General features: G+C 33.8%; 1 protein-coding gene across 1 annotated transcript in view; it reads right to left on the reverse strand.

The window, feature by feature from the left end:
* LOC144434164 (ubiquitin carboxyl-terminal hydrolase 40-like) overlaps positions 1 to 26523 on the reverse strand; it is a 40236-nt gene that overhangs the window by 1442 nt on the left and 12271 nt on the right. Inside the window, exons 10-27 of the mRNA XM_078122619.1 lie at positions 25043 to 25111; positions 24487 to 24728; positions 23312 to 23472; positions 22766 to 22847; positions 21766 to 21937; positions 21329 to 21419; positions 20958 to 21031; positions 19745 to 20046; positions 18893 to 19031; positions 17962 to 18079; positions 15413 to 15501; positions 15212 to 15298; positions 14229 to 14330; positions 13422 to 13590; positions 12584 to 12821; positions 7926 to 7991; positions 7223 to 7448; positions 4662 to 4772 (exon numbers count right to left, since the gene is read on the reverse strand). Coding sequence (XP_077978745.1) covers positions 4662 to 4772; positions 7223 to 7448; positions 7926 to 7991; positions 12584 to 12821; positions 13422 to 13590; positions 14229 to 14330; positions 15212 to 15298; positions 15413 to 15501; positions 17962 to 18079; positions 18893 to 19031; positions 19745 to 20046; positions 20958 to 21031; positions 21329 to 21419; positions 21766 to 21937; positions 22766 to 22847; positions 23312 to 23472; positions 24487 to 24728; positions 25043 to 25111 — 2538 coding nt within the window. The remainder of the gene's footprint in view (positions 1 to 4661; positions 4773 to 7222; positions 7449 to 7925; positions 7992 to 12583; positions 12822 to 13421; positions 13591 to 14228; positions 14331 to 15211; positions 15299 to 15412; positions 15502 to 17961; positions 18080 to 18892; positions 19032 to 19744; positions 20047 to 20957; positions 21032 to 21328; positions 21420 to 21765; positions 21938 to 22765; positions 22848 to 23311; positions 23473 to 24486; positions 24729 to 25042; positions 25112 to 26523) is intronic.

Below are 26523 nucleotides of genomic sequence, written 5' to 3' on the forward strand. Positions count from 1 at the left end.
CTAATTCATTCAATTAATCACTTATTCAACCAACAAACTAACCACTTACTCTACCAATCACTTACGTGACCAATCAACCAAATAATAAATAATTTACTACCAAATTAAACAATCAGTCAATTTATCAATCGATTCAGATCAATCAATCAATCAATTGGTTGAACAATCAATCAATCAATCAAATCAATCCCTTTTTGACATTTCTGGTGATGGAAACCATTACTACTTCCATTATAAAACATATACTTTATCTACTTTATTCTTCTTGTCCTTTTTTCTTAGATTACAGACATTTAGTTTAGTTTAGTATAGTTTAGTTTAGTTTAGTTTAGTTTAGTATAGTTTAGTTTAGTTTAGTTTAGTTTAGTTTAGTTTAGTTTAGTTTAGTTTAGTTTAGTTTAGTTTAGTTTAGTTTAGTTTAGTTTAGTTTAGTTTAGTTTAGTTTAGTTTAGTTTAGTTTAGTTTAGTTTAGTTTAGTTTAGTTTAGTTTAGTTTAGTTTAGTTTAGTTTAGTTTAGTTTAGTATAGTTTAGTTTAGTTTAGTTTAGTTTAGTTTAGTTTAGTTTAGTTTAGTTTAGTTTAGTTTAGTTTAGTTTAGTTTAGTTTAGTTTAGTTTAGTTTAGTTTAGTTTAGTTTAGTTTAGTATAGTTTAGTTTAGTTTAGTTTAGTTTTATAATAGTCATGGGTACTTGACCTGATCACTTCTTCATTGTCAAAGTAAACAATAACTATGCCATTTTAGTATTCAAACCCCTCCCCTTTACCACAGCATTTGAAGATGAATACTACGAGATGCCAATGACTTTCCCCTCCCAATTTTATCAATATTTTCACATCTTTAAAATAATTTTCCATCCATCATATATATCATCCTAGTTAAAGAACTTTGTAATTCTAAGGCATGGACCATCACCCTCAATTTCACACAAGGGTCTTATTGCCCTTGGCTTCATATCCTTGATTTTTAAGTTTTCTAAAACTTGTTCCTCAAGATGATAAATGTTTACTATGACGTTGTCTATATATCAACTTTGCTAATTAATATTTGAGACTAAAAAGTTAATAATGGTCATCTTATTTACATATCTTCTTTTTTTGTTTGTATCTGATAAAATAAACAATTTAATATCGTTCAATAAAACATGAAAAAGATGAAAAACAATTAAAATCCACTGAGATCCTTGGAACATAGATTTCATGCATTATTTGTGGGCGTGAGATTCAAGGTAAAGTCCATCCAATAAGTTAAACAAATATTGTTATTTATATACACTACATTACATTATAGAGTCACTTCTGTTTCAACACTGAATCAGGGCCTTTCTTCTTTTGTAAAAGTTGTTTGTTAAACATGTGTATTGATATAGGTTTATCTGAATAGGCAGCATTAATGAGTTGATTATATAGAAAACATCAAAGGAATTCAGATCTCCAAGGTTACTACCAAGGCAACAATTAATCGCATTACATTTTTCAAAATTTACTTGTTCTTATATGTTACGTGTTTGTGATTGTAATTCATACTCCAAATATTTGTTTAAATTGTATACTGTGAAATAGGCAATCGTGTTGCCCAGGTTATGAAGTGGGTATTGTAAGATTTGCCCAGTACATGAAATGTGTATATTTTATAGGACACACACAAAAAAGAATAAGAATCAAACAATTTTATTATCATGTATTTACAAACTCATCACTTCACAATTTTTATTTTATTATAATTTCAGTATAGCTTGTGATTTTAATAAAATCGATAAACAACACCCTAGTTCAAAACTCTTGCCCCCAAAATTTAATTTGGCCCTTTTAGATCATAATCTATACTATCATTTGCATAAGGTTGACCATTCCATGAACTGGGCAAAGTTACGTGCACATTTCATGAATTGGGCAGTTCCACAGATTGGGTGTAACATATATATATATATATATATATATATATATATATATATATATATATATATATATATATATTAAGCGAACACAGTTTCAAAATAGTATTTCTGCAAACTTTATTTTTGTCTACCATCCAGGGACTGTACAGCCAATGGAAGCCACTGGTGTGAAGATAATAGAGTGTGATGCAATGACAATGTTCTATCATCATGACAATACCCTTGGGGGACTAGCCTAGAATCCAGGAGAATGGGGATTCTGAATTTTGATGATGGGAAATAACGAATTCAAAAACCCCATTTGCATGGATTGCAAGCTAATTGGGGACTGACAATCAAGGACAAGTTTGGAATTGATGCATCCATATACAAAACAAGTAAATACATATACAACTCCATGTCGAACTCCCCCCCCCCCCCCATACATACATACATATGTATATTTTGATGGCTAGTACGCACACTTCTTGTGTGTTCAGTACATCAAACTTTGACACTAGGCATTACAGCATGACTAGGTCCTAATGGTGTAAGACATACAGTGTGAAGAGGGCCTTGAGATATTTACTGTATCTCTGAACAGTTTGTTAGCTTTTATACAAACCAAGGCCATATGCTAATTCTAGTAAAACACAGCCCAACAAGAAGGTCTTTGTGAAGCCATTTTACAGCTTGGCATGCATATACAGCTGTCTTCAAGACATACATGGGTGACAAATATAACCAAACTGCTTTCCTTCAAACTGAGTTGTGATTTTCCCCCTCATTCCCCCTCATACTCATTGTGATCTCTTTACAATACCTATTACGTCTCAAAGCATGTCATGAAACTTTCTATTAGCAGTATATGATTCAATTCATCACAGTATAAAAGTTTAATTGTAAAAACATCAAATCTTCAGGAAACAGGATATTTTGTTGTTTTTTTAACACCCATGCATATCTTACACCAACACATCACAGAGTAGCCATATTAGTAATTGATGATAAACAAAACAATGAAAAGTGTGTCATATTTATTTTAGATTTTATGGGTGAAGTGACTTCATTTCACCATACAAACATCATCAATTTCAATATTAGATTTTTTGGATTTTTTTTTCTTCTCTTTTTGCCAGAGTTTAGTGTTTTCTGGCAAATTTCCAGACTGTGTAATGACCTAATACTGTACTGCTGTGAGAGTATGTACTTGTGGTACATTGACAAGTTTTCAGCCCCCTGATGGTCATTGACCTTTGACCTCCAATGCTGACATATGCCTTAATTGACACATAGAGTAAGGAAATGCATAAACCATACAAGTATTTGTGTATGTATGTCACATAATTAAAGTGAAACTGATTGTTATTTGTTTTGATATCTTGACTGTCCACAATACAAATGTGTAAGTAAACCACACTCATTGCAATATGATTACAGTTTATGCAAACGATTCATTAATATGCAAAGATGCTGAATATCTTTATATAAGAGGTTTCATGCAAATAGAGTTATTAATATGCAAAAATACTCGATGATCTTTTAATGTAAGAGGACATGCAAAATAATTCATTAATATGCAAAACTCTGAATCTCCTACTAAGGTGAGCAGTTTCATGCAAATTGTTCATGCATGCAAATACTTTGAATGTCCATAAACTGATGCATGGTTAAATAAAAAATATAAGCAAACACTGGGAATGTTTGTATTATGATGCAAGGACGGGTTTAAGCAAAGTGGTTCATTAATATTCAAAAACTGTGAAAGCCCATATAATAACTTTGGTTTATGCAAAGTTCCTCATTAATAATATGCAAACACTGTGAATGTCCATATCATGATGCAAAGATTCATGCAAAGTGACTCTTTTAACATGCAGCACTGTGAATGTCCATAGTATAATTTCAGGGCTTATGCAAAGTGACTCTTTTATATGCAAACATTTACAATGTCTATGAAAGTGTATGCAAACTAACTCATTAATATGTTAACACATATATAACCACGTTCTCAACAACATCAAATGGATATTCATAATATCTAACTGGAAATAACAATCGATTTTTCTGACATAACTCTGTGATTTGCATCACGAGAGTATCTTCGTAGATTGAACAATCTGTCGGTGTGGGCAGATGTGGATATTGATTAAAAAGGTATTTGTATATTATATAATGCACCATGCAGAAGACATTTAGAACAAATATATGGAATATATACTCTGATCAATCTATGTCACGACAAAGTGCGTCTACGTTACAACAATCTGTGTCTACGTCACTGGTTCTGCTGTGTTTGAAATCTGAGTCAAAATATTTAAAATTACCAATACTTTCCATGACTTTTCTTTGATATTACTAGTGTTGGTATAATTATGTTATTCTCTAATATTTTTCTTCATTCAGCCGGAAAATACTGGTGAGCTAAGGGTTTGTCACTACGAGTCTAGGAACACGTAGTGACAAGAGGCCCCTTAGGTCACGAGTATTTTCCGGCTGAATGAAGAAAAATATTGGACAATAACATCTAATTATTCTACATGTTATTAATATTACTATTAATATTATTATAATTATTGTATATTAATATCGCTGTTTTTCCATATTGAAAACACTATTTTTTCTTTCTATTTCACAATCAATGTTTTATTTCTTGTATTTTGGTGTCACTGTTTTTGTCCTCATGACAAATCTATCATTCTAATATCTTCTGTACTCCTGATCTGTTTAACATGGACTATAAAGTCATAGCAAAAGTTACAACCCTGTTTGTTAATTCATTCCTCACCTTAATGCCAATGGTATCTCCATCCTTCAGATAGTAGGGTGCTTGTCGTAAATTGATCTTTGGTCCACTTCCACCCTTCTTTTTACCCCTTGTCTGTCTTCCTTTGCCAGCCTGTAAACGAAAATAATGAAGACAATATGAATGTCTACATTTGAGGATTTGAATACATGTAATCACAAAAAATTTGAAGACATTTCAAATTAAGTTAAACATTTTGTCTTTAACCGGAACGCATCAATGTGAACTAATCATCAAAAGTTGCAAAAAAATTATATTTCAACATCACATTTTTGGTATTTTAAATATCACTTTTTAAAATATTTTAACATTATTTATCAAGCACTGCACAAAGTAAGGAGCTTCACACCTCTTGAAACAATTGCTTCATTGTTTTACTCTAAATTCACATAGCAGGACATTTATGTATAATACAATACCTTCCTTTCCTAACACCACAGCTCTACACTGCAAAACAACAACTCATATTTCTTATGATGTATACTTTCCCTGTTTATTTTAATTTTATTTTTTTACAATCTTTAAGGCTATATTTATTGATAATCCCTAACCCTAACTTTACACTTTTATAGATATTTGTACTGACTACCGACATAAAACTGTAACATATACAGCATTGTTCTGCACTGATAAGGCTTCACAAATCACAGTTTGAAAGGGGTGGCATGGCTCGTCCACACAGGCTAACCTTCACATCATGATATAAACCAATTGACAGATTTTATCAACACTTGTCTTTTAGAATTTATAGATTTGAACACAGATATTTGTAAAATTGCTTAATGTAGTGAAAATGTCATCACCAATTTCTGTTTATAATAAGTTATACATTTGAACACAATTTACTTGTAAAATTGTTTAATGTAGTGAAAACGCCATCACCAATTTCTGTTTATAATAATTTATACATTTGAACACAATTTACTTGTAAAATTGTTTAATGTAGTGAAAACGCCATCACCAATTTCTGTTTATAATAATTTATACATTTGAACAGATATTTGTGAATTACCAAATATACATCATCATTACATGTGCAGCAAGATCTGTTTATAATAATTTCTAGATGTCATCCCATGTAGTCATAAAATTGCTTAACATAGTGAGCACACATAACCAGCAAGATGACCTATCCACATATCAATTATAAGATATGACAACATGTGTTTCTGACATGTTTAAATCTTAGGTCTCTACATATCTCAATTACTATAGGCAGCTATATATTCAAATTACAATTCTGTCTCAGTCTCTTGTAACCCCCACTTTCATTGGTTAACATTCACCTAAAATACATATGCACTTCCGTTTCTCAGCTTATGGCAATTGGTGTTTGAACTCGATGAACTTGTGTCTGTAAACTCCCTAGGTTAGTAATGACTTGAAAAGAAATTCGGACTAAGCCCTGGGTCATTTAGAAAAAGTGTCCATTAACACATACAGAGAACATGGTATTTCTATCAAATATGCAACAAACAAATATACAAGGGAAACAACTGTTAATACTTGAAGTTCCTTGGTCAAACACTGTTGTACAGTGAGCTAACAAAGCTAATTCTGTGTGACATCAAAGGAGAACATAGTTCTTTGTGATTGTTTACACTATAAACTATACCCTTTGTATATAGGGCTGTCCCTTCTCATGAACTCTCAATGGTAAGTTCACTGACCTGCATTGACCGCTGTCAAGCTAAGGTGAAGATTTCAATAACGGAACAGTTTTATACAACTACCTAAACTATCCAAGATGTCAAACTATTACGATGAAAATTTCAATAACGGTACAGTTTCACAGAACTAATGTAACTATCTATTTTGACTGTTGGAAAACTATGCTGACGATTTCAGTAACTGAAGCTCCTACACAGACATGACACATGTGACCTTCTCATGTCAGCTTGCATCATCTTCAATTACATGTGGACACAATCTAAACCTACTGTACAACTCAATATCAAGAAATACTTAACATTAAGAACTGTTAATATATGGAACAGTCTACCAGAAAACGTTGTCAATGCACCAGCTGTTAATTAATTGAAGAATGAGTATGATGCTCTGCCGACACATATGATGAACTAAAGGGATTTTTATTATCCACGGATACCTTATCCCTCAAATGAACTGAACTGAACCAATTTTATGGAATTATAAGTATCTATTTTGACAACTGGGTAGCTATTTAAATTGTAGATTTCAATAGCTATAGTATCACCATTTTATCGTCAGTTAAGTTTTGGTAGAAAGCTTTTGTTAATGCTTTCAATGTTTGCAATTGTGTGAAATTGGTTTTAAATTTTTTTCATCAGTAAAGTTTCTTTCTGATGTCCATCATCGAGGGCATGGTTTCTTGGAAACTGTTTTTGGGTCAGTTTAAAGAAATCTAGGATCTGTCAGGTTATGAAAACCAGAATTAAATATCCCTTATCAGAATATTACGACTGTGTTTGACTACCAAATGGATGAATTTTTCAATGACAATATCCAGAAACATGTTTCACAAAACTACAAACTACACTGTAATTCAATATACACACACTTACATGTGGATTGCTGGCAACATCTTGTATCACCAACCATTCATATTTCTCTCTGATGTGCTTAGCTATCTTGATATGTTCCACAGGTAAAACGAGCCTATCAGCTATCATCTGTTTCAGATAGAGTGGTGTTGCACCTTTACTAGTATCCCACATCAACTCTTCCTCAGCTGTATAATTTCTCGTGTCTGGTATCCGCTTACAGATATTCAGGACAACAAAATTTTGACTGTTAAAGTAATCAAATGAAAGTGTGAATGTGGATTTTGGCTTGAAGACAGATAATTTCTTCATGGTTAAACCCCTTATGTGTGAATACCACAGTTTGGGATTAGTGCCGTAAAACTGTTTTCCACATTCAAAGTCTAATCCTGGCCGTTAAAGGCCCATATTTCAATCCCAGGTTTTCACATTAGTACTTTATCAGTAGAGACATAAGGATTACATAGGACCACTCTTTGGTTCAACTTTTTCTAGAACTGTTTGCCAGACCCAATTTTAATCATTTTTATTCTTTTGTTCAAGAATAACTTTTTCAGCCAGACACATCTTTTCACATCTACATTTTAATCCTAATCTGAACTGGGTCTTTATACAACAGAATGAAAGTGACACAAGCTTTGGATAAGTTGAAATCTTAAATTGTCTAATATTGAGACAGATTCTTGGCATATATTATATACTTTTACACTTCACAACAACTTACCTGAGATTTTCTTCCTGTGGTAATACTTGAACACATAGCATGTTACCATTGGTCAATTTATGTCTCCTGTGTAAACAAAATCAAAAATATTTTAGAAAATCCAAACAGCAACATTTCGATTTTTTCTTTAAAGTGACCATGTGGATAAGATGGGGGTATTTATTTTGGATTTTTAATTTATAAATAAGATTACTATGGCTTCTTATTTGAAAAATCAATGTGAAAAAACCTGTGCCAAGTCTGTGTTTGTACATGAACTCAATAAATTACAAAATATTATTAAATAAATGTGTGAAATCTTTGTTTTTGTAGACTACATACGATAACAGATATTGTAACACATACTAAAATTGTTTTATAAATAAAAATCCAAAATAAATACCCAACTCTCATCCCCATGGTCACTTGAAAGGGCTAATTTTCAATCCCAAGTCAGTGTCTCAACACTTCCAACGTGTATCATGCCAACATTTTTATGAATACAGTTCCCCAAAATGCAACTAATTTGAAAAATACAGTGACAGATTTCTTTCCTGTATATTCATAATACCATAGTCCAACATTAGGAGATAAAAACATTTGTGTAATACTCTCTAAAACAGCAGTTTCATATGTGCTGTGTGAGTTCTCAGAATGTGCTACATGGTTAAAGTCATCTAGCATAATGAACGTCATCTTAATCCGACCCCTTTTTATATGTAGAGTATTACGGAGATGCAGAGAAATATGGAGAAGATGCTTTTTTTTTCTTTTTTTTATCGACCGATCAACCCATAGTTGCCATGAAAAAGTAATGAGCAACATAAACTAAGATAGGGTCACTCTAATAGAATGGCTGATTATTCCCCACAGCATGCAGGATTTGGATTTACCCTCTACAGGTAATTCTTTGGGTCTAGTTCATGTAAAAGACAATGGTCACTGCAGGATTAGGGTCAATTAAATGGTTACTTGTTCTGAATACCTGGCACAATGTTTAGGGAACCCAGGTAACAAAGGAGAGAAAGCTGCATAAACTTCCATAACTCGTACTATGGATTTGATAGGGAGCCACTGTAAACTGACTGGGGAAACTCTAGTAGATTACACCATGGAGTGGTAGTCACATTTAACATAAAATGTGGTATCGGTAACCCTGGTGAAATGACTGGCGAACTTACTGGTAGGTAATTTTACTTACTTCTGCTACCCTTAACAAAAAGACTGATACTGGAACTCTTATTAAAATGATAGAACTGAGGTAGATTTGACCTGTTTATCCCTAATCCTGACATACCCATTATCTTTTATAATTTGACATGGCCTTGACCTGAAGAGTTACTGCCAACAAAGGTACAAAACCAAAGTAAAACACCTGATCAGGTACATTTTACCCACTTTAACACTGCCTCTGACAAAATCACGAGTAGGGAACTCATAGTAAAATGGCAGCAGAACTCAAGTTGATTTTACCCACTTTCCACCCATAACAAAAATACTGGTAGGGAACACCAGTAAAACGACAGGGGAACTTAGATAGATTTGACCTAGATAAATAAATACAAAGAGTGTCAGGACAGAGAGATTGTGATAATTATGATGTCATCACCAGAAATTTTCCTGTAAACCCTTGCAGGAAATGCCCAACATATGTCAAATGCAGTAGCACTTCTTTACAAGATTTCAAAGTTGAATAAGTTACCATGGTGCTATTAGTATCACCCAAAATCATATTAAAGTCAGCTGACATGATAGCAGTAAAAGGTTACCTACACCTACATACTCTACTGTGAACTCTATAAGATTACCTACACCTACATACTCTACTGTGAACTCTATAAGATTACCTACACCTACATACTCTACTTTGAACTCTATAAGATTACCTACACCTACATACTCTACTGTGAACTCTATAAGATTACCTACACCTACATACTCTACTGTGAACTCTATAAGATTACCTACACCTACATACTCTACTGTGAACTCTATAAGATTACCTACACCTACATACTCTACTGTGAACTCTATAAGATTACCTACACCTACATACTCTACTGTGAACTCTATAAGATTACCTACACCTACATACTCTACTGTGAACTCTATAAGATTACCTACACCTACATACTCTACTGTGAACTCTATAAGATTACCTACACCTACATACTCTACTGTGAACTCTATAAGATTACCTACACCTACATACTCTACTGTGAACTCTATAAGATTACCTAATAATAATAATAATATTTATTTCTTAAAAAGTAAACGCTTTCCATATAAAAACATCTCAAAGCGCCTTACATTGCTACAACAAAAAGGCAATAAAAAGATGTAAAACAGTGGTGGAATCAGGCAGTAATAAAATAGTCATTCAATAAAAAGGTATGTTTTAAGATTTGACTTAAAAACACTACACCTACACCTACATACCCTACTTTGAACTCTATAAGATTACCCACACCTACATACTCTACTTTGAACTCTATAAGATTACCTACACCTACATACTCTACTTTGAACTCTATAAGATTACCTACACCTACATACTCTACTTTGAACTCTATAAGATTACCTACACCTACATACTCTACTGTGAACTCTATAAGATTACCTACACCTACATACTCTACTGTGAACTCTATAAGATTACCTAATAATAATAATAATATTTATTTCTTAAAAAGTAAACGCTTTCCATATAAAAACATCTCAAAGCGCCTTACATTGCTACAACAAAAAGGCAATAAAAAGATGTAAAACAGTGGTGGAATCAGGCAGTAATAAAATAGTCATTCAATAAAAAGGTATGTTTTAAGATTTGACTTAAAAACACTACACCTACACCTACATACCCTACTTTGAACTCTATAAGATTACCCACACCTACATACTCTACTTTGAACTCTATAAGATTACCTACACCTACATACTCTACTTTGAACTCTATAAGATTACCTACACCTACATACTCTACTTTGAACTCTATAAGATTACCCACACCTACATACTCTACTTTGAACTCTATAAGATACCTACACCTACATACTCTACTTTGAACTCTATAAGATTACCTACACCTACATACTCTACTTTGAACTCTATAAGATTACCTACACCTACATACTCTACTGTGAACTCTATAAGATTACCTACACCTACATACTCTACTGTGAACTCTATAAGATTACCTACACCTACATACTCTACTGTGAACTCTATACACATTAAACTATCTAGTATTATTGTGATAGTGTTTATTAAAATGTCACCTAAGTAGTCATCCATATCACTCTAAATACATCATCTGAAAATGAGTTAGGCTTTAGAAATACAGACAAGTGTTAATATGAGATGTGAGAATTGATATGCAATATCAATTGGCAAGGTGACATGATACAAACTACCTGTCATGTCTGAATCCATTAAAACCAAATTATGTGGGTTTTAATAGTTCCAATAATTTATTTCTCTCCATTAACCTTAAAGATGAATATTATTATCTAAACATGACATGAAATGGTTCTGATTTCACATTAAAAATAAAATCATAAATGCATTCAATTTTCCATAATGATGACATTGTGTTGTGAGCATTAGTTGTAATCAGTGGGTAATGGCTGATAGGTGCGGCACTATAAATTGTATCTTAAAGACTACATTACATACTGTTAATTATGACATGAGAATTACAACCTCAACATCGATCTTATTCTAAGAATTGGACAGTTATCAATATTTGGGGATTTAGGTTTCAAAATGTCAACAAAGCTGCACAGTGTCTTTTACGTAGATCCATATCATGTGGGAGAGTAGTGGCAAGAGTTACTATTTGTACATGGCTCACACACAAAAAATAGTGTAAACTCTGATAGAAGTGGACTTGATCTGAAATGGCTAATGATTGTGAGTAAAACAAAGAGATTTGTATTTTGTAAACAAGAAAAGAACACCCACCTCCTCCTCCTTTCCCACCACCTCCCCCCCCACACACACACACACACCCTTTTCTTAAAAGGATTTGCAAGTACAGCCTTTCCTACCACAAAATATTTAGATTAGACAAGTTTACAGTTTTGCTAAATTCAGCTTTAGGTACACTATTATAAACTGCCATACCTGTTGCATATCTGAGTTAATACCATGTTGCCCCTGACAACCAATATGATGACCTGGTTTGAATGTGATTACAAGCGTGAATTTATTTGTGAAATAAGAGACAAGGATACAGCTGTTCATATGTAAGTCATCACCACAAAGGGAAAGATGGTATTAGTAGGAAATACAACTCAATAATAATACACCTCTGTATATATGATCCTTTACTGGAAATAACATTATAGTGGCCATATGGATGACGATTGGGTATTTATTTTGGATTTTGATTTATAAAACAATTTTGGCTTCTCACTTGAAAAATTAATCTGAAATAACACTGAACAAGTCTGTGTTTGTAAGTCATTATCTTGCAAAACATGTACTAAAAAAATTGTTATTGTACGTACAATAACAAACATTTTACACAAACAAGGACTTGACATATGTTGTTTCACACTGACCTTTCAAGTAGGACACCATGATAAAATTGTTTTATAAATTAAAAATCCCAAATAAATACCCAATACTCACCCATATGGCCACTTTAACAGTAACTGTTATAATAATTCACTTACTTCAGCGTTTGATCCATATTTCTTAATATCCTTGTTGGGTTATGATTTTCAATCACTCTTAGACGTAAAAAATTGATAGTAGGTACGGAAATTTCCATCATCTGTGGCAAAGTCAGTACTTGCATTTTCAGATCTTCCAATGTGGCATCTTTTGAAATTTCTATTTCTCCTATTTGTACTGGTTGATTTGTACTGTTACCTCCATCAGTAGTACTAGAGGCACTACCAGACATTAACCCTGCAAGACAGTCATAATAGTTGATAACATTGACACATTTCATGGTATCTGATTCACAGGTGATAGCCTGACTGGCTATAATCAAGTGTGCATCTATAATAGCCATGCCAGGCAGATTACCACGCACGCACACATGCATGCAAGCACACACGCACACACACACGCACACACACACACACACACACACACACACACACACACACACACACACACACACACACACATACACACAACTGTCAAACCAAAAATAAACAGTTACTGAGGTGCCATCACAACACACAATAAGCAGACAAGTAATCATGTTAATTATCAGGAGGAAAATAAAGAATTGAAGCCATCACATTGCACAATCATCAAGTCTATGTGTAATCCTTTCAGCAGAAGATTATTTCTACTACTTTTTATAGTGTTTTAATATCATTATTAAGTATACTACCCTGCTGTGTGTGTGTGGTCTCTTTTTAGCTAGTCTGGAGTTGAAATGTAAAACAAATTGGGTTCTATGATGAGTGAAATGTCAATACTGTTACTGATATAGTATAAGGTCATGACACATATTATGGGATACTTTTGTCAATAGAGAAAAGTAGTGCTACCTACTTGCAATGCTTGCACTTATCCAAGAGAGTACACCCACACTGTTTTCACCTTGCTCTGGTGATTTGTACAAGTAGATAGGGAGTCTAATGAACCCCCTAGGTGGTAATTTACCCTCCAGTATTAGCATATGATCACCATTTTTAATGTGTTCTTGATCCAATGTTAAATCCTATGGAGATTGCAAAAGAAAGTTTAAAATATGCAGAAAGAATCAAAATCTCATGAAATCTACACTAAATATGTATTAAGTGACATGATGTAGATATTCGATAAAAATAAAAAATAATTAATTCTGGTCTTATGAAACTGATGTGATGTGATTTTATATGAATAATATTATAAATAATATTTTTTTATTCATCCAAATAAATTTGTTGAATGGTTGCCACAGGATCAGTGCCATAGTGCCCTAGTGTTAAGAAACCAGAGAAAACCAGAGTACCCCAGAAACCTGCATTGTCTAGTTTGTCCTGTATTTAAAGATATTTGATGTAAATGTATTGCTCCATATTATTATTGTTATTTTCAATTTTAAAAAGACATGTACTTCCGACAAAACATTCCAGAATCTAGCCAAATTTCATGCATATAGTTTTAAATTAAGGGACAAGATCATAAGAAATGTTCAGAACAGCTTATGCGATGTTCATCTCATTAAGTTATTTCTCTGTCTTCTGATTGTTTTCGGTATATTTATTTTCACTTGTATAATGGGGCTGGTGATCTAATGTACTGAATAAACTCATCTTCTAGAAATACTGGAACACAAAAAAAACACATCTTTCTTTAAATAGAAAGTTATCTTACAGGATCATCCATCACATCTGCTGCTTCTCCACACCAGTTAGTTTTCCTCATATGCCAGGCATTTCCTTCCAGACCAGCCTTCTCTAACATTAATTTTAAACACTGGAAGAACAATTAAAGTCTCATGAATATGCTGAACACACTGAAAGAACAATCCCTCAAGAAACTACAAAAGTTGGTGTTGTTTTTTTCTCTCTGAAAATCAGTCCAAATCGGCATGGTTAAGGTAGAGCCTTGGGGATGAATTCACTGAAATCAAAGTCCTTAAAAATCAGCCTTTGCCATATGGAATCTAGCTTCTGGTCATTTTGAAATAATATAAGAAGTTTGGGGTTCACCGTCTTGTTTTTGAGAAAATTGACAATCTTTAATATTCCCATAGAGTTAACACAGTATTCAGTGGCCATATTGGATTCGGTGGCCATATTGGATTCTAAAATGACTAAATTTTGATATCATTTTGACCTCTATTTCAAACCTTTGTATGGTGATCTCCTATTTTTTTTATTGATTTTAACTGAGAATAGGATGGAGTTTTCTTGAACATAGTAAACACCAAAAGTCTAAAAACTTTATTTCCAAGGTGCATTTCATTTTAAAGTGGCCATATGGATGAGAATTGGGTATTTATTTGGATTTTTAATTCATAAAACAATTTTATCATGGCTTCTCACATGTGAAACACAACATTGACCACGTCTATGTTTGTGACTGAATACATTGTAAAAAGCTAAAAAAAAATGTGTAAAAAGTTCATTCTTGTACGTACAATAAAAGATTTTTATTAATCTTTTACAATGTATTGAGTTACAACCACAGACAAGTATAAACCAATGATAAAATTGTTTTATAAATTTAAAATCTGAAATAACTACCCAGTCTTCATTCATATGGACACTTTAAGTCAACATTATACACAACTAGCATGATACCTATAGTAGTGTTAAACTCAGTCTTAAACTCAGCTTGACTACTCATCTTACCTTATCAACAGAGATTTTTTTGTCCACCATGATTTCCATATCTGGGTTTTTACTGGATGGGTCACCAGGTGTAAATGTCAAAGTAATCTGATGAAAAAAATAATAACGTCAGGCAATGAATTTGATATCTCTTCATATCACTTAAAATAAACTGATGAAAATGCAAATTTTCACACCTGGATAATGACTTAATATTCATACCTCATTTGTTTTAGGTGGTGCACCTGGTTCAATGACCAATCGTAATCCTTGGGTCAACCCTGCTGCTGCGATACTCTGTTTTTCATGTACTATAAAGAGAAGCACAACAAATTTCAAATTTTATCAAATCATGCAAAAACAAGATTTATGTCTTGTCATTTTGTATCGTGATATATGTGATTAGATTTTGTAGCTACACACTTTGATGTCAAAATCCCCTCATACTTCATTTTACTGCCACACTACATTTCACAATCTTGATTCATACATAATCCCACTCACCAACCACATCAATAAAACCCCATAAGAAGAATTGTCTGACCATCTCCTCAGCAAAAGCCATTGATATGCAATTAAATTACAAAAATTTCATATGAACTAAAACCTTTTACAAACAACAGAATCAGTTGTCTGAAGATCGCAAAAGCGCGAAACTCTGAGTTACGACTTGTGATTTCCTAATTCCTTGGATTGAATGCTCTGCTACTAATATTGCATGGAGCACTGTTCTCCCAAGTGAGATGCCTTTATCTAAGCTACACACACACACACACACACACACACACACACACACACACACACACACACACACACACACACACACACACACACACACACACACATACATACACACAAAGTGGTCAAAACTGCATAATCTGTTGTTGAAAACATAATCATGTATGAACTTTGATTATATTTCTTTTGTACCACCCAAATTGAAAAGTATACAAATTTTGTTAATTTAGGCAGTTTTTCTGCACAAATGTCAATTTTGTTTCGCTTCATACAGAACATGGTCATTCAGTCACATGTACAGATATAAGACTCTTTATTTCTTTGTCACTATTGATATCAAAGTGTGAACATGGAGGTATATGGGGAGACACTATCTTCAGGCCTTGAATACTAATGACACCTTGGTCTAAAGGTGTGAAATCATATTTGGTGATATGCTTCCCTAAGGTATCAGAAGTGATTTCAAACTGCTCTTCAAACTGTCTGTGTTGAAAATAAAATCAGCCCTATTGTAACTGAAGAGTATTTTTACAATATAAATAGATGAACTCTTCTCAGTAAACATACAGTGAAGTGATGATGTGCATAACAAAAGATCCACCAGGGAACAATTGTTGAATGTGCTGCCAAATCTTCATTATTGCTATTGCTAACACACTGTAGTCCTTTGCTACTGTATATTTCAGCATCCAAAAAACTTCTATGGCCTTCCTTGTATAGATTTTATATAAGGCCAGAAAAAATAAAAAAGCTGTTTAATGGGCAACCTAACCCATCACATTTGGTAGGTGGGTCGATTTTTTATTTACAATGTTGGACACACAAGGATATTAAAACAAGTCGTATATAATGACAGCAAAATATTTCAAGATTTCAGATTGAGTTTATATAGTACTTATTCGGTCATTTAGATTTTATCTCTAGCAATTTGTTTGTATGGCAATCGACTTCATTCAGTTCTACAATTAGGAAATGTACACAATTTACGGTTAAACAAATTTTGTTGCTCTTCTCACCCTCTTCTCTCAAAAAATGTTAAGACCCGCCAAATGAAACTCCAAAATTATTTTAGCCACCCCTTCTGTCACCTACACTACAGTGGAGATATAAAATTATATGGTACAAATCGTACAATGATGTATTAAAATAACAGCGATAACCAGCTACAATAACAGAGTACTATACAAAGGATGTGGATTTCACATGCATAAGGAGATGTCTCATAATGAGCTCTAACCTATACAGGGAGGTACTTAGCCAGCCACCTTCAATCTTGTTTTGGGAGAAAGACAATTATCACCATGATTGCTACTGATTGGAAGGAGACACTTCCAAAGATGAAAACCTTTTGGAAAATAAGACAACGTAGGAGGCCATTTAGAGGCATTAATATTAAACCATAGACATAATCTAAAATACCAGAATTGAGAGATAATTATACTATGCAGTACATATTATCTGGCAATGAAGTGTATTTTGTTGCGGCAAAGCTGAAAGATGTTTTGTGGATGTGCACTTGGTAAATGACTTCTGAAGTTTAGTTTGGTTCCAAAAAAAAACATGAATAATGAGTAAAACATTTCAAGATTTTCAGACTATCAGAATGTCAATGGCCCAAAGACTGCTAAGTATTTGCTCATTCGTTTTAGTGCACATTAGATATACAACAGCTTAGTTTAATCTCAATTCACTCTTGTATGCATCATTACAGCCAAGTAAACCACTGTATAAGATATTATATAATTTGGAATTGATTCAAATGCATATGGTCACATGTACTATTCAGAAAATATAAAGAAATTCCCTTAACTTTGAAATAAAGTGTGCATTTTACTGACATGCGAAGCCCGCATGAGGATATATTACCCATCACCAAACAAAAAAACTTGAAATGTGAGAACATGGCATTGAGACCCTGGCCTTTAAGATAGTTTCACTTTTGTTGTCATAAAATTCTGCTTAAAAAATTTTTCAATTTCCTTATGTGTCAATTTCATATTATCTGTTACCATGACTACACTGAGACTACTCACATGGTGGTTTTAGTCCAACATTGTCATCATCAACTCTCAGTCTTCCTTTACCGTCGGTTTTCCTGTCATTTATCAGTCCAAGTCTAGACAATATGGTGGCTTTCAGTGTCTCCACAGACTGAAAAAGTAGAAAATCAAATGAAAAGTCCAGCCAGACTTATTTCTGCCTTCAGTACACTTGTAAAATTACTGCTATCAATTGACATATGATTTTGGGTGATAAAATAGTACAGTAACCATGGTAACTTATTACGCTTAGAAATATTGTAAAGAAGTTCAACTGCACTAGAGATGTGTTGAGTTATTTTGTGGATCCTACAAGGGTTTATGGGAAACTTCTAGTGATGACATCACATTTCTGACATCTCTGTGCCTCGACAACACAAAGAGTGTCACATATCTACTTCTAAAATTGGATGTCAAGACTAGTACATTCTATATACTATGCACATTCTCCACACAGAGGGCGCTATCTACAATATCATCGTGAGGAAGCCGTTCACAAATGAATCTAGCCCTGCGCGAGCTTATGAGCTTTGCCTAGTTATGATACTAAAATGATAGGAAATTAAATCAAAACATTAATAATGTTTAATTTTATCATATTTTTGTTCATTTTTTTTTTTATTTTGCCACACTCAGAAATGCTGAAGAAGAGAAGAATTGTCTTTAGATACATATGTAAGTCATCATACAGGTAATATCAACAGCATCTTAGGAAAAGTTTCATAATAATGATGAGAGGACTCTCTAGAACTCAAACTTTACGGCAATGTGTTTATTTCCTACAGTAGTGTTACCCTAAGTCTGAAAGATCCAATTATTGGTTTGTAATTACTCATGGAAACGACGTCTGGATCTGTCAGACTATGTTCCCCTTTAATGATTAATAAACCAGCATTACTGTACAAATCAACAAGAATTGTCTCACCTCATCCTTTGAGATTTCTATTGGTATAACAGGATAGTTCTCCACATAATTGTTTCTCTGATAACACCTGTTTTCTACAATAAACGATACCATTTTGCTATGTCTCTCAGCTTCCATCTCAGCTAACCTGACTGCACTCCTGTATGTACAAATGAGATGATGATGATGATGATGATGATGATGATGATGATGATGATAATAATAATAATAACCAAAATTTATGATGAGCTGCTGTAAAACAGAAACAAAAGTTATCTTGAATAAAGATGTTAAAACAATTATTTTATATCCCCCCCCCCCCCATCCTGTTGACAAACTAGCCAACTGATTCAAACCTTAATCAAACCCCAATATTTGAATCCCACAGTCTTGGATTACTACTATCTTGGATGCAGCCATTGAGATTAAATAGGGTCGTTGTCTAGCACAGGACCAATTCTTACTATAGCTTTGTCACACAATAGTTTTCATTCAAAAATCCTGATCTGACATTCGTTTTAAATAAGAAGCCATCCATTAATGTAAATTGAGATTCACACCTCAAAACCAGACACACATTCCATTCCCTCGACTACAAGATAACAATGTCATTCTGCCCTCACCGGCCTCCCATCGTCGCAAACCACGGCCTGTTTTACGGCAACGTTCTTAACGAGCCTCCGACTCTGATTTCAAAATGTAGTGGTAGAAATAATAACTCTGGTTTGCGAGAATGTGGCCTCCTCTCACCCTCTCATGGGATGGGTTGGCCGATGTGTGAGGGCGCCCCATCACAGCATACCTTACACACCATCCATTCCCCAGAATATAAAACTCACATTTTTCAATATGTTATCATAATGAGTTCCTTACCCTACTAGTTTCCTTCTATTTTCAGCTGTCAACTTTTCACCGTTGTCAAATTTTAATTCATCCAGAGTTTTACCATCATCATGTCTGGACAGCACAATAGATTTGATGTTAACATGACTGAGTACAAGATCTACCATTGGTATAGCTGTCACATCACATAGGATGACTTTCAATTCACCTATAGTACAGTCTCTAGGAAATGCTCTATTCAGTTCATCTGGTGCACCAGTTGATGCATTGTATGTGATACATAGTAACACTGGTTCACTTGATTTACCGGGAATTACACATACACCATCAACCTACAAATAGACATATGAAATATATTAGCTTGGAATCTAACTTGCAATGAGTTTGCAATCACTCAATCAATCAGTCAATCAATCAATCAATCAATCAATCAATCAATCAATCAATCAATCAATCAATCAATCACCATGTCTCCATTGAAGACATACTCCTCAATGTTTCTACTTACTAATTCATATTCTGATTCTTGCAACAAATATGGCTGCCATTTGGTCATTAATTGGACTAAAATACTTGACATTTGTGCCAAGTTTGATTGAAATCTGCTCATGCATTTCAGAGATACAGTTGGACCTGGACAGAGGGGTGAACCCAGCACAGTAGCCCACTTGTTGTGCCTAGTAAATTGATAGATCAATCAATTGATCTAGCAATCAACTCACCTATCACCTAATAATTCAATCCATCATTCATTCAATCATTCAATCATTCAATCAATAAGGTTATTTAACAAGGGTAATTATGGTTTTTGCAAGGATTAATCAGGTGACCCTCAGGATGACATAAGCATTCAAAAAATAGTGACCATTGAAAGTTTAAACTACATATACCGATACAAACATGGATAGGGCCTAAAAACAGCACACAGAAAACAAAAGGGTGCTCGTGAATGTTTTTTAATACAAAGCAAAGTCCACAAACATGGACACATTCAGGTCATCTTCTCATCAATCAATCTCTCTCATACTCCTTTCACCAATATAACTGATTTATCAGCACAACAACATAAACATGATCTGAAAATTATAGAAAGTTTTGTTAAAATCAGCTACTTTTCAGTTACTCAGTCAACTTTGATTCAGGATAGGATAACCAGGGGTGCTAAACTGAGAATGGATTGGCATCACATACCCAATCAAAGCTGCCTTCCCAGTTTATACAGCTATTCTATTTATTGACTCACCTCCTGGCCATTCCACATAAAAATCTGGCTATCATTACATACTCCTGCATCTTGTATACTCTTATTGTTGTCACCTACAAATGATGAATAAATCAGCATAAATTATAAAACAATTATCTGATTGGCTGTTGACTTAAATCTTTCCTCCAATAGCAAACAGCAAACAATCAGTGTACTAGCCATTATCTCATAGTCCCTTGATGGAATACATGTAATTAGCAGTTAGTGCTTTCATAACCAAGCAATAATTGTATTACCATACACTGTATTGAAAATTCATGAGATTTATGCAAATCTAAATCACATCACATGACTGGCCATAGACCAATCACAGCTTTAGATTGACATGAGATATAAAGAACCAACATTACCTGATATATAGTCATACAGGTGTAGTCCTATTGGGGTTTCTTTTGCAATATGCAGGCATGTATCTTGGTTCAGCTTATCACTGCAGACAACCTGTAGAGGGATGCAATGTAATAAACTTATAATATATAACAACTTTTTTGGGAAAACATCATCGTTTTTCATGGCATTAACAACAAAGTGATTACTGGGGTACTGTGAACTTGCTCATTTCACCAGGGAACAATAAATACTCTTCTGAATACAATAAGAAGCATATGGGCTCCACAGGTGGTCATATTATGACAGCACATTCTTGCAAATATCTACAAAATTGTGTGGTGAAGTTACAGTTATCTCTTGATTGTGATAACAGATGTCTCCATCATGGGTCGACTTCATTGCCATTCATTTCACATAAACCATTTTTAATAACTTCATCTAGAGTTCTAACCCTTACCTCTGCAATCATAGTTTTCAAATCAGCGACAGCTTTCCTTCTATCGATAGACAATGCTATAATACTTGTATCTGAGTTGTATTTCACATTAATTGCACCACTGACTACATGGTAATTTTCACTTTGTAGTAATTTAACGTCTATTGTATTCACTGCTTGGTCATATTTCTCCCTGTCAACAATAACAAAGGTGGAAGGTTAAAAGGGCACAAGCTGAGATTATATGTTTTTTGGGGTGTAATTTTTACTACCATATTTACAATGTAAAAGATACCCACAGTTTTCTACTTACTGACTCATACCTAACTATCAATTACAATTGACTGAACTCAAACTTGGTATTAAGATATAATTATATTATCATTTATTATTATTTATTTCTTGTAAAAAAAAAATGTGCTACACATGCATCTCAGCGCATTGTACAGACTGAAGTTAAAAATTGCAAAAGTAAATAAAATGAGGAGAGAAAATAACCACACACACACACACACACAGGGAAAAAAAAACGAACAAACAAATAAACACCATATAAATGCTCCAATGATGTAATGTATACTAGTAACACATATAAAAATGTTCAGAAATCTCTACTATGAAATCAACTGTTCTAACAATATCAGAAGACAATTGTAATGTTATAGAAGGTATACATCATCATTGACATTATACTAAAATAGTCTGATCAAGGTTTTATGTAAATCTTCTAACTTAAAGTGAAAAGCTAATACACTTGTGCCACTCTAACAATGTGTTGATTTCACTATACAAAGATATCATATACAGTAAATATTTGCACTGCTGGAAAACCTGGAGCATATTTGACCTGAAAGTCCAACTTATCACAGAATTGTTTCAATACACACTGATGGTACTTCCACTGAAAAATTTAAAATTTGGTTGAATGGGATAGAATCTCAATACTGATCAAAAATAAATTGGAAAAAAATTTAAAACATGTTGTTGAAATATTAATACTTTATAGGATATATAAATTTACCTTTCTGCCTCTAGCACAGCATTTTCTATCATGATTTCTTCTAACAATGTCTCAGAAATCTTGTATGCTCTTTGTTTCTTAGCTGTAAATTTACAGAAAATGTATGTCATGGTATATGGATTCAAAGAAAGTGCGCCCTCTATTGACAATATTTGCACAATAATGTAGATGAGTACAAGCTACCCCGGTACAACATCCTAACAGCTGATCCAATAAAACATGAAGCTATTCATGAGGTCCATTTTGATTGGTTGGAAAACAATGGAAAAAAGTGACACTTGTTGACTTTATTTAATGATCATGATAACAAAATATAAGAATGTATGCTTTCCAATAATTTGGATTCTTCCAAAGGTTTCACAAAGTCCCCTGATTCTAACTGATGGACTACAACTGATATATTAACTGTCATTATAATGTCAGTTAGATTTGTAGTAATCAACCCAGCCCATCTACCATTATAGTCCAACTACAATGATGAAATTGGACTCTTCCTCCTCATCATAGTACTCATGATTCTTGAAAATCATTAAATTTGAAAGTCACCTTCCATTGGTCGTTTCAAAGACTTCCTCCTGTAGAACAACATATAGGCACTCTGCTTTCCTGAAAACTGTTTTTGAAGATCCTTAGTTTTGATAGGATGAACTCTGGAATCATTAAAGTCAAACCAACAGTGTCCATCTGGAGGAGGTGGTGAAGGTTCCCTGTGTGACAGAAGAAAATAGAATGGGTTCACGGAAACTTACTTTCAAAACAATGTGCAGAAACTCTTTAATTAGACCGAAAGGTCTGTTGTTGTTTATGTTCAACATTGCTGTCATTTACACCATGCAAACAACAGAAATGTGGAACAACAAACAACAACAAATCTTTAACTACTCCTTAATAATGAAAACCTGGAAATTTTCGCTAAATACTTATTTTCGCTAATTTGGCTGGAATAAACAAAGCAAAAACAAGTAGTGACTGAAATGCCTTCTTGTATATGAACATAGTGCACCAGTCTGGTTATTAGTAAAACTTAGTCTTTGAGAACTTGCTGAAAACTGTAAAATCACAAAATTTAGTAGTAGTGGAAATATCTAGGTTTACAGTATGTGTACTTTGGTAAGAATGAACTGCCAATATACATATCCGGGTTTTTTTTGGTCAAAATGTACTCAGTCAGTTATAAAACCTGGAGAAACCCGTCGTTTTGTACTTTATTTTACATGTTGTTGTTTTCAAGGAAATAAGTATTACACACAAGAGTAAGAATACAAGAAATAATGTCAGACATGTGAGTGAGGTATAAACAGACTAATTCCTTACTCAGGAATGTTTGACATTAGCCACCAAAGTAAGAATACCTTCTTTGTTGTCAAAGTTTCAGAAAACACAGGTGGCACACAAATGTACGATAACTGTTTTCCTATGTTGCAAAACTTCATTCATTTATGACAAAAGTAATCATGCATGATTTAATACTTGAATCCAGATTCTATCGAAATCATTTGAAGGAAGTATTTAAAAACTGACAACAATCATGTCAGGGTAGACATTATCTCAAAAGTGTTATATCATGAATATTTTTGGTCATCACTTCAGATCAACATGCGCTTTTATACTTAGCTGCTGTCCTCGATCCACCTGCTATCAACACATGAACACGCTAATGTCAACACTTACAGAGTCTAGTCTCAACATTTTCAAAGCTTTGTCATTTTCAGTACTTTTACCTCTTTGGTTTAGTTTTCTTCCTGCACTCATCATTTTCTGTGACCTCAGGTGGATTTTCTTTGAGACGTTTTGGACTTCCTTCAGGACCATTATGGTGCTCCACACTTGTGTCCATGTCTTCACATTGCATCTCAGTACTCAGGGTGTTTGTAGACTTACTGCTACTTTTATGAGCTGTTTTCAATGTCACAAGGTTGGTGACTGAGTCAAAGTCAAATGTTTCATTGTGCTGTCTCAGAAACTGTAAAAATAAATGAAAACAGATCACTTTAATTTTTACTTTCTTATCAACCTATTCATTCGTCTGCCAATATTTTTTTGGGATGTGTGGTTTGTTTCTAATATGGGTTGCAAAATCCTACCAAGGCTGATCATGAGTACAACTTAATAACCCTGCCCCACTCCACTCTCCCTCCCCTACCCTACCCCCACCCATCCCCATCTCATCCTACCCTTACTGGTCTTTAATACTTTACTTATTTTTTCAGAGAATACTGCAGTTGATGATACAATGTAACAGTAAAGATGCCACATCAAATACATGTCATGCCTTACCTTACTAATTGGTCCACAGTGTTTCTTAAAACGTTTGTTCCATGACACTCCAGTCTGGGAAATAAGAGCCTACAAATTAAGAAAATGAACACAACATACATGAATGTACTCAAAAATCTTTACCCTCCTCATACTGTAGCAGACTTACACTACACTACTACAAAATATTCACTCAATCAGGAAAAGTAAACTAAGTTGATATTTTGAATTTTTCAATTGTTGGTCACACAAAAATGTAACTCAACTAATTTTTTGTGTAACAGAGCATCCACAGCATCTTAATAATCACATAAACCATGTGCTCACAAAAAATTCTGATATTTTTTAAAAATCTTGAATTGTTTATTTTTACTTGCAATCACCATAAGTTCAAAAGTTCAAGGTTACTTTACATATAAACAGTGCCCTCTATTGACATATAGTTATAAATAGTCTCTGCAACTAGAGTTCAGTCCTAGGTAGTCTTGATGTCCCCTAAGATGCTGAACTTTGTGCTCATTTATGATGTGGCATCACACTATAGGTGCTTCAAGTCAACAATTCTCAGGGTAAACTAGGGAATTGTCAAGACCTGATCTGACCTGGTAGCAACTGAATGGATTACAGATGAAAGTTGTCTTTTCCGAGTGCAATCCACTTAATATGACACACACTTCTCACTTGGAAGAATTTATAAAACAGAGATTCCCAGTGTATTACATAATCCAAAGTGCTGATACCGTAATAATGCATTGCTTTCCAATGAGGTCACCATGTAAATAAAGTGACTGTGAGAGCATGGATGTGCCCACTGAACAGAATCATCTAGCGATGGACACCAGGTACAAAGAATCATATGAGCATCTAATAAACAGCACCCTCTAGTGGTACACATTTGCAGTCATAAAAAGCTGAGTAGCATCCTGCATGTTTACAGGAGCCAATGGTTCTATTTTTCATGTTAAGGATCCAGACAAATGAAGGCAATTCAATTCCAACATCAAGAACTTTTCAGTACAGTGACGGCAAAAGCAAGATTATAACATGCACAACATACTCAACTAAATTTGAGAAATATACATATATTACATCACTAACACCAGAGGGCAGTATATGATTAAAAGATGTGATGAGTGATGTCACCAATACGAGGTAGCACCATATACTTGAAAGATTTTATACATGTCTTACATCACAATGTCCGAAGACACAGCATACTATACTGTCTAACGTATCACATCCTCAACAATAGAGGGTGCTATACACTTGAAAGGGCTTATATATCACATCCCCAACACTAGATAGTGCTACATACTTGAAAGGTCTAATGTAGCACATCCCCCAACACTAGAGGGTGCTATATACTTTAAAGGGGTATTGCATTCCCAACACTAGAGGGTGCTATATACTTGAAAGGGGGTATCGTATACAAAATATGGAGCGTCGCAGTCACACGTCAACGAACATATATCTCTATGTGGTCGATGAGGGCGCACAGTACA

This window comes from Glandiceps talaboti, chromosome 4, assembly GCF_964340395.1.
Source record: "Glandiceps talaboti chromosome 4, keGlaTala1.1, whole genome shotgun sequence".
In the NCBI taxonomy this organism is placed as follows: domain Eukaryota; kingdom Metazoa; phylum Hemichordata; class Enteropneusta; family Spengelidae; genus Glandiceps; species Glandiceps talaboti.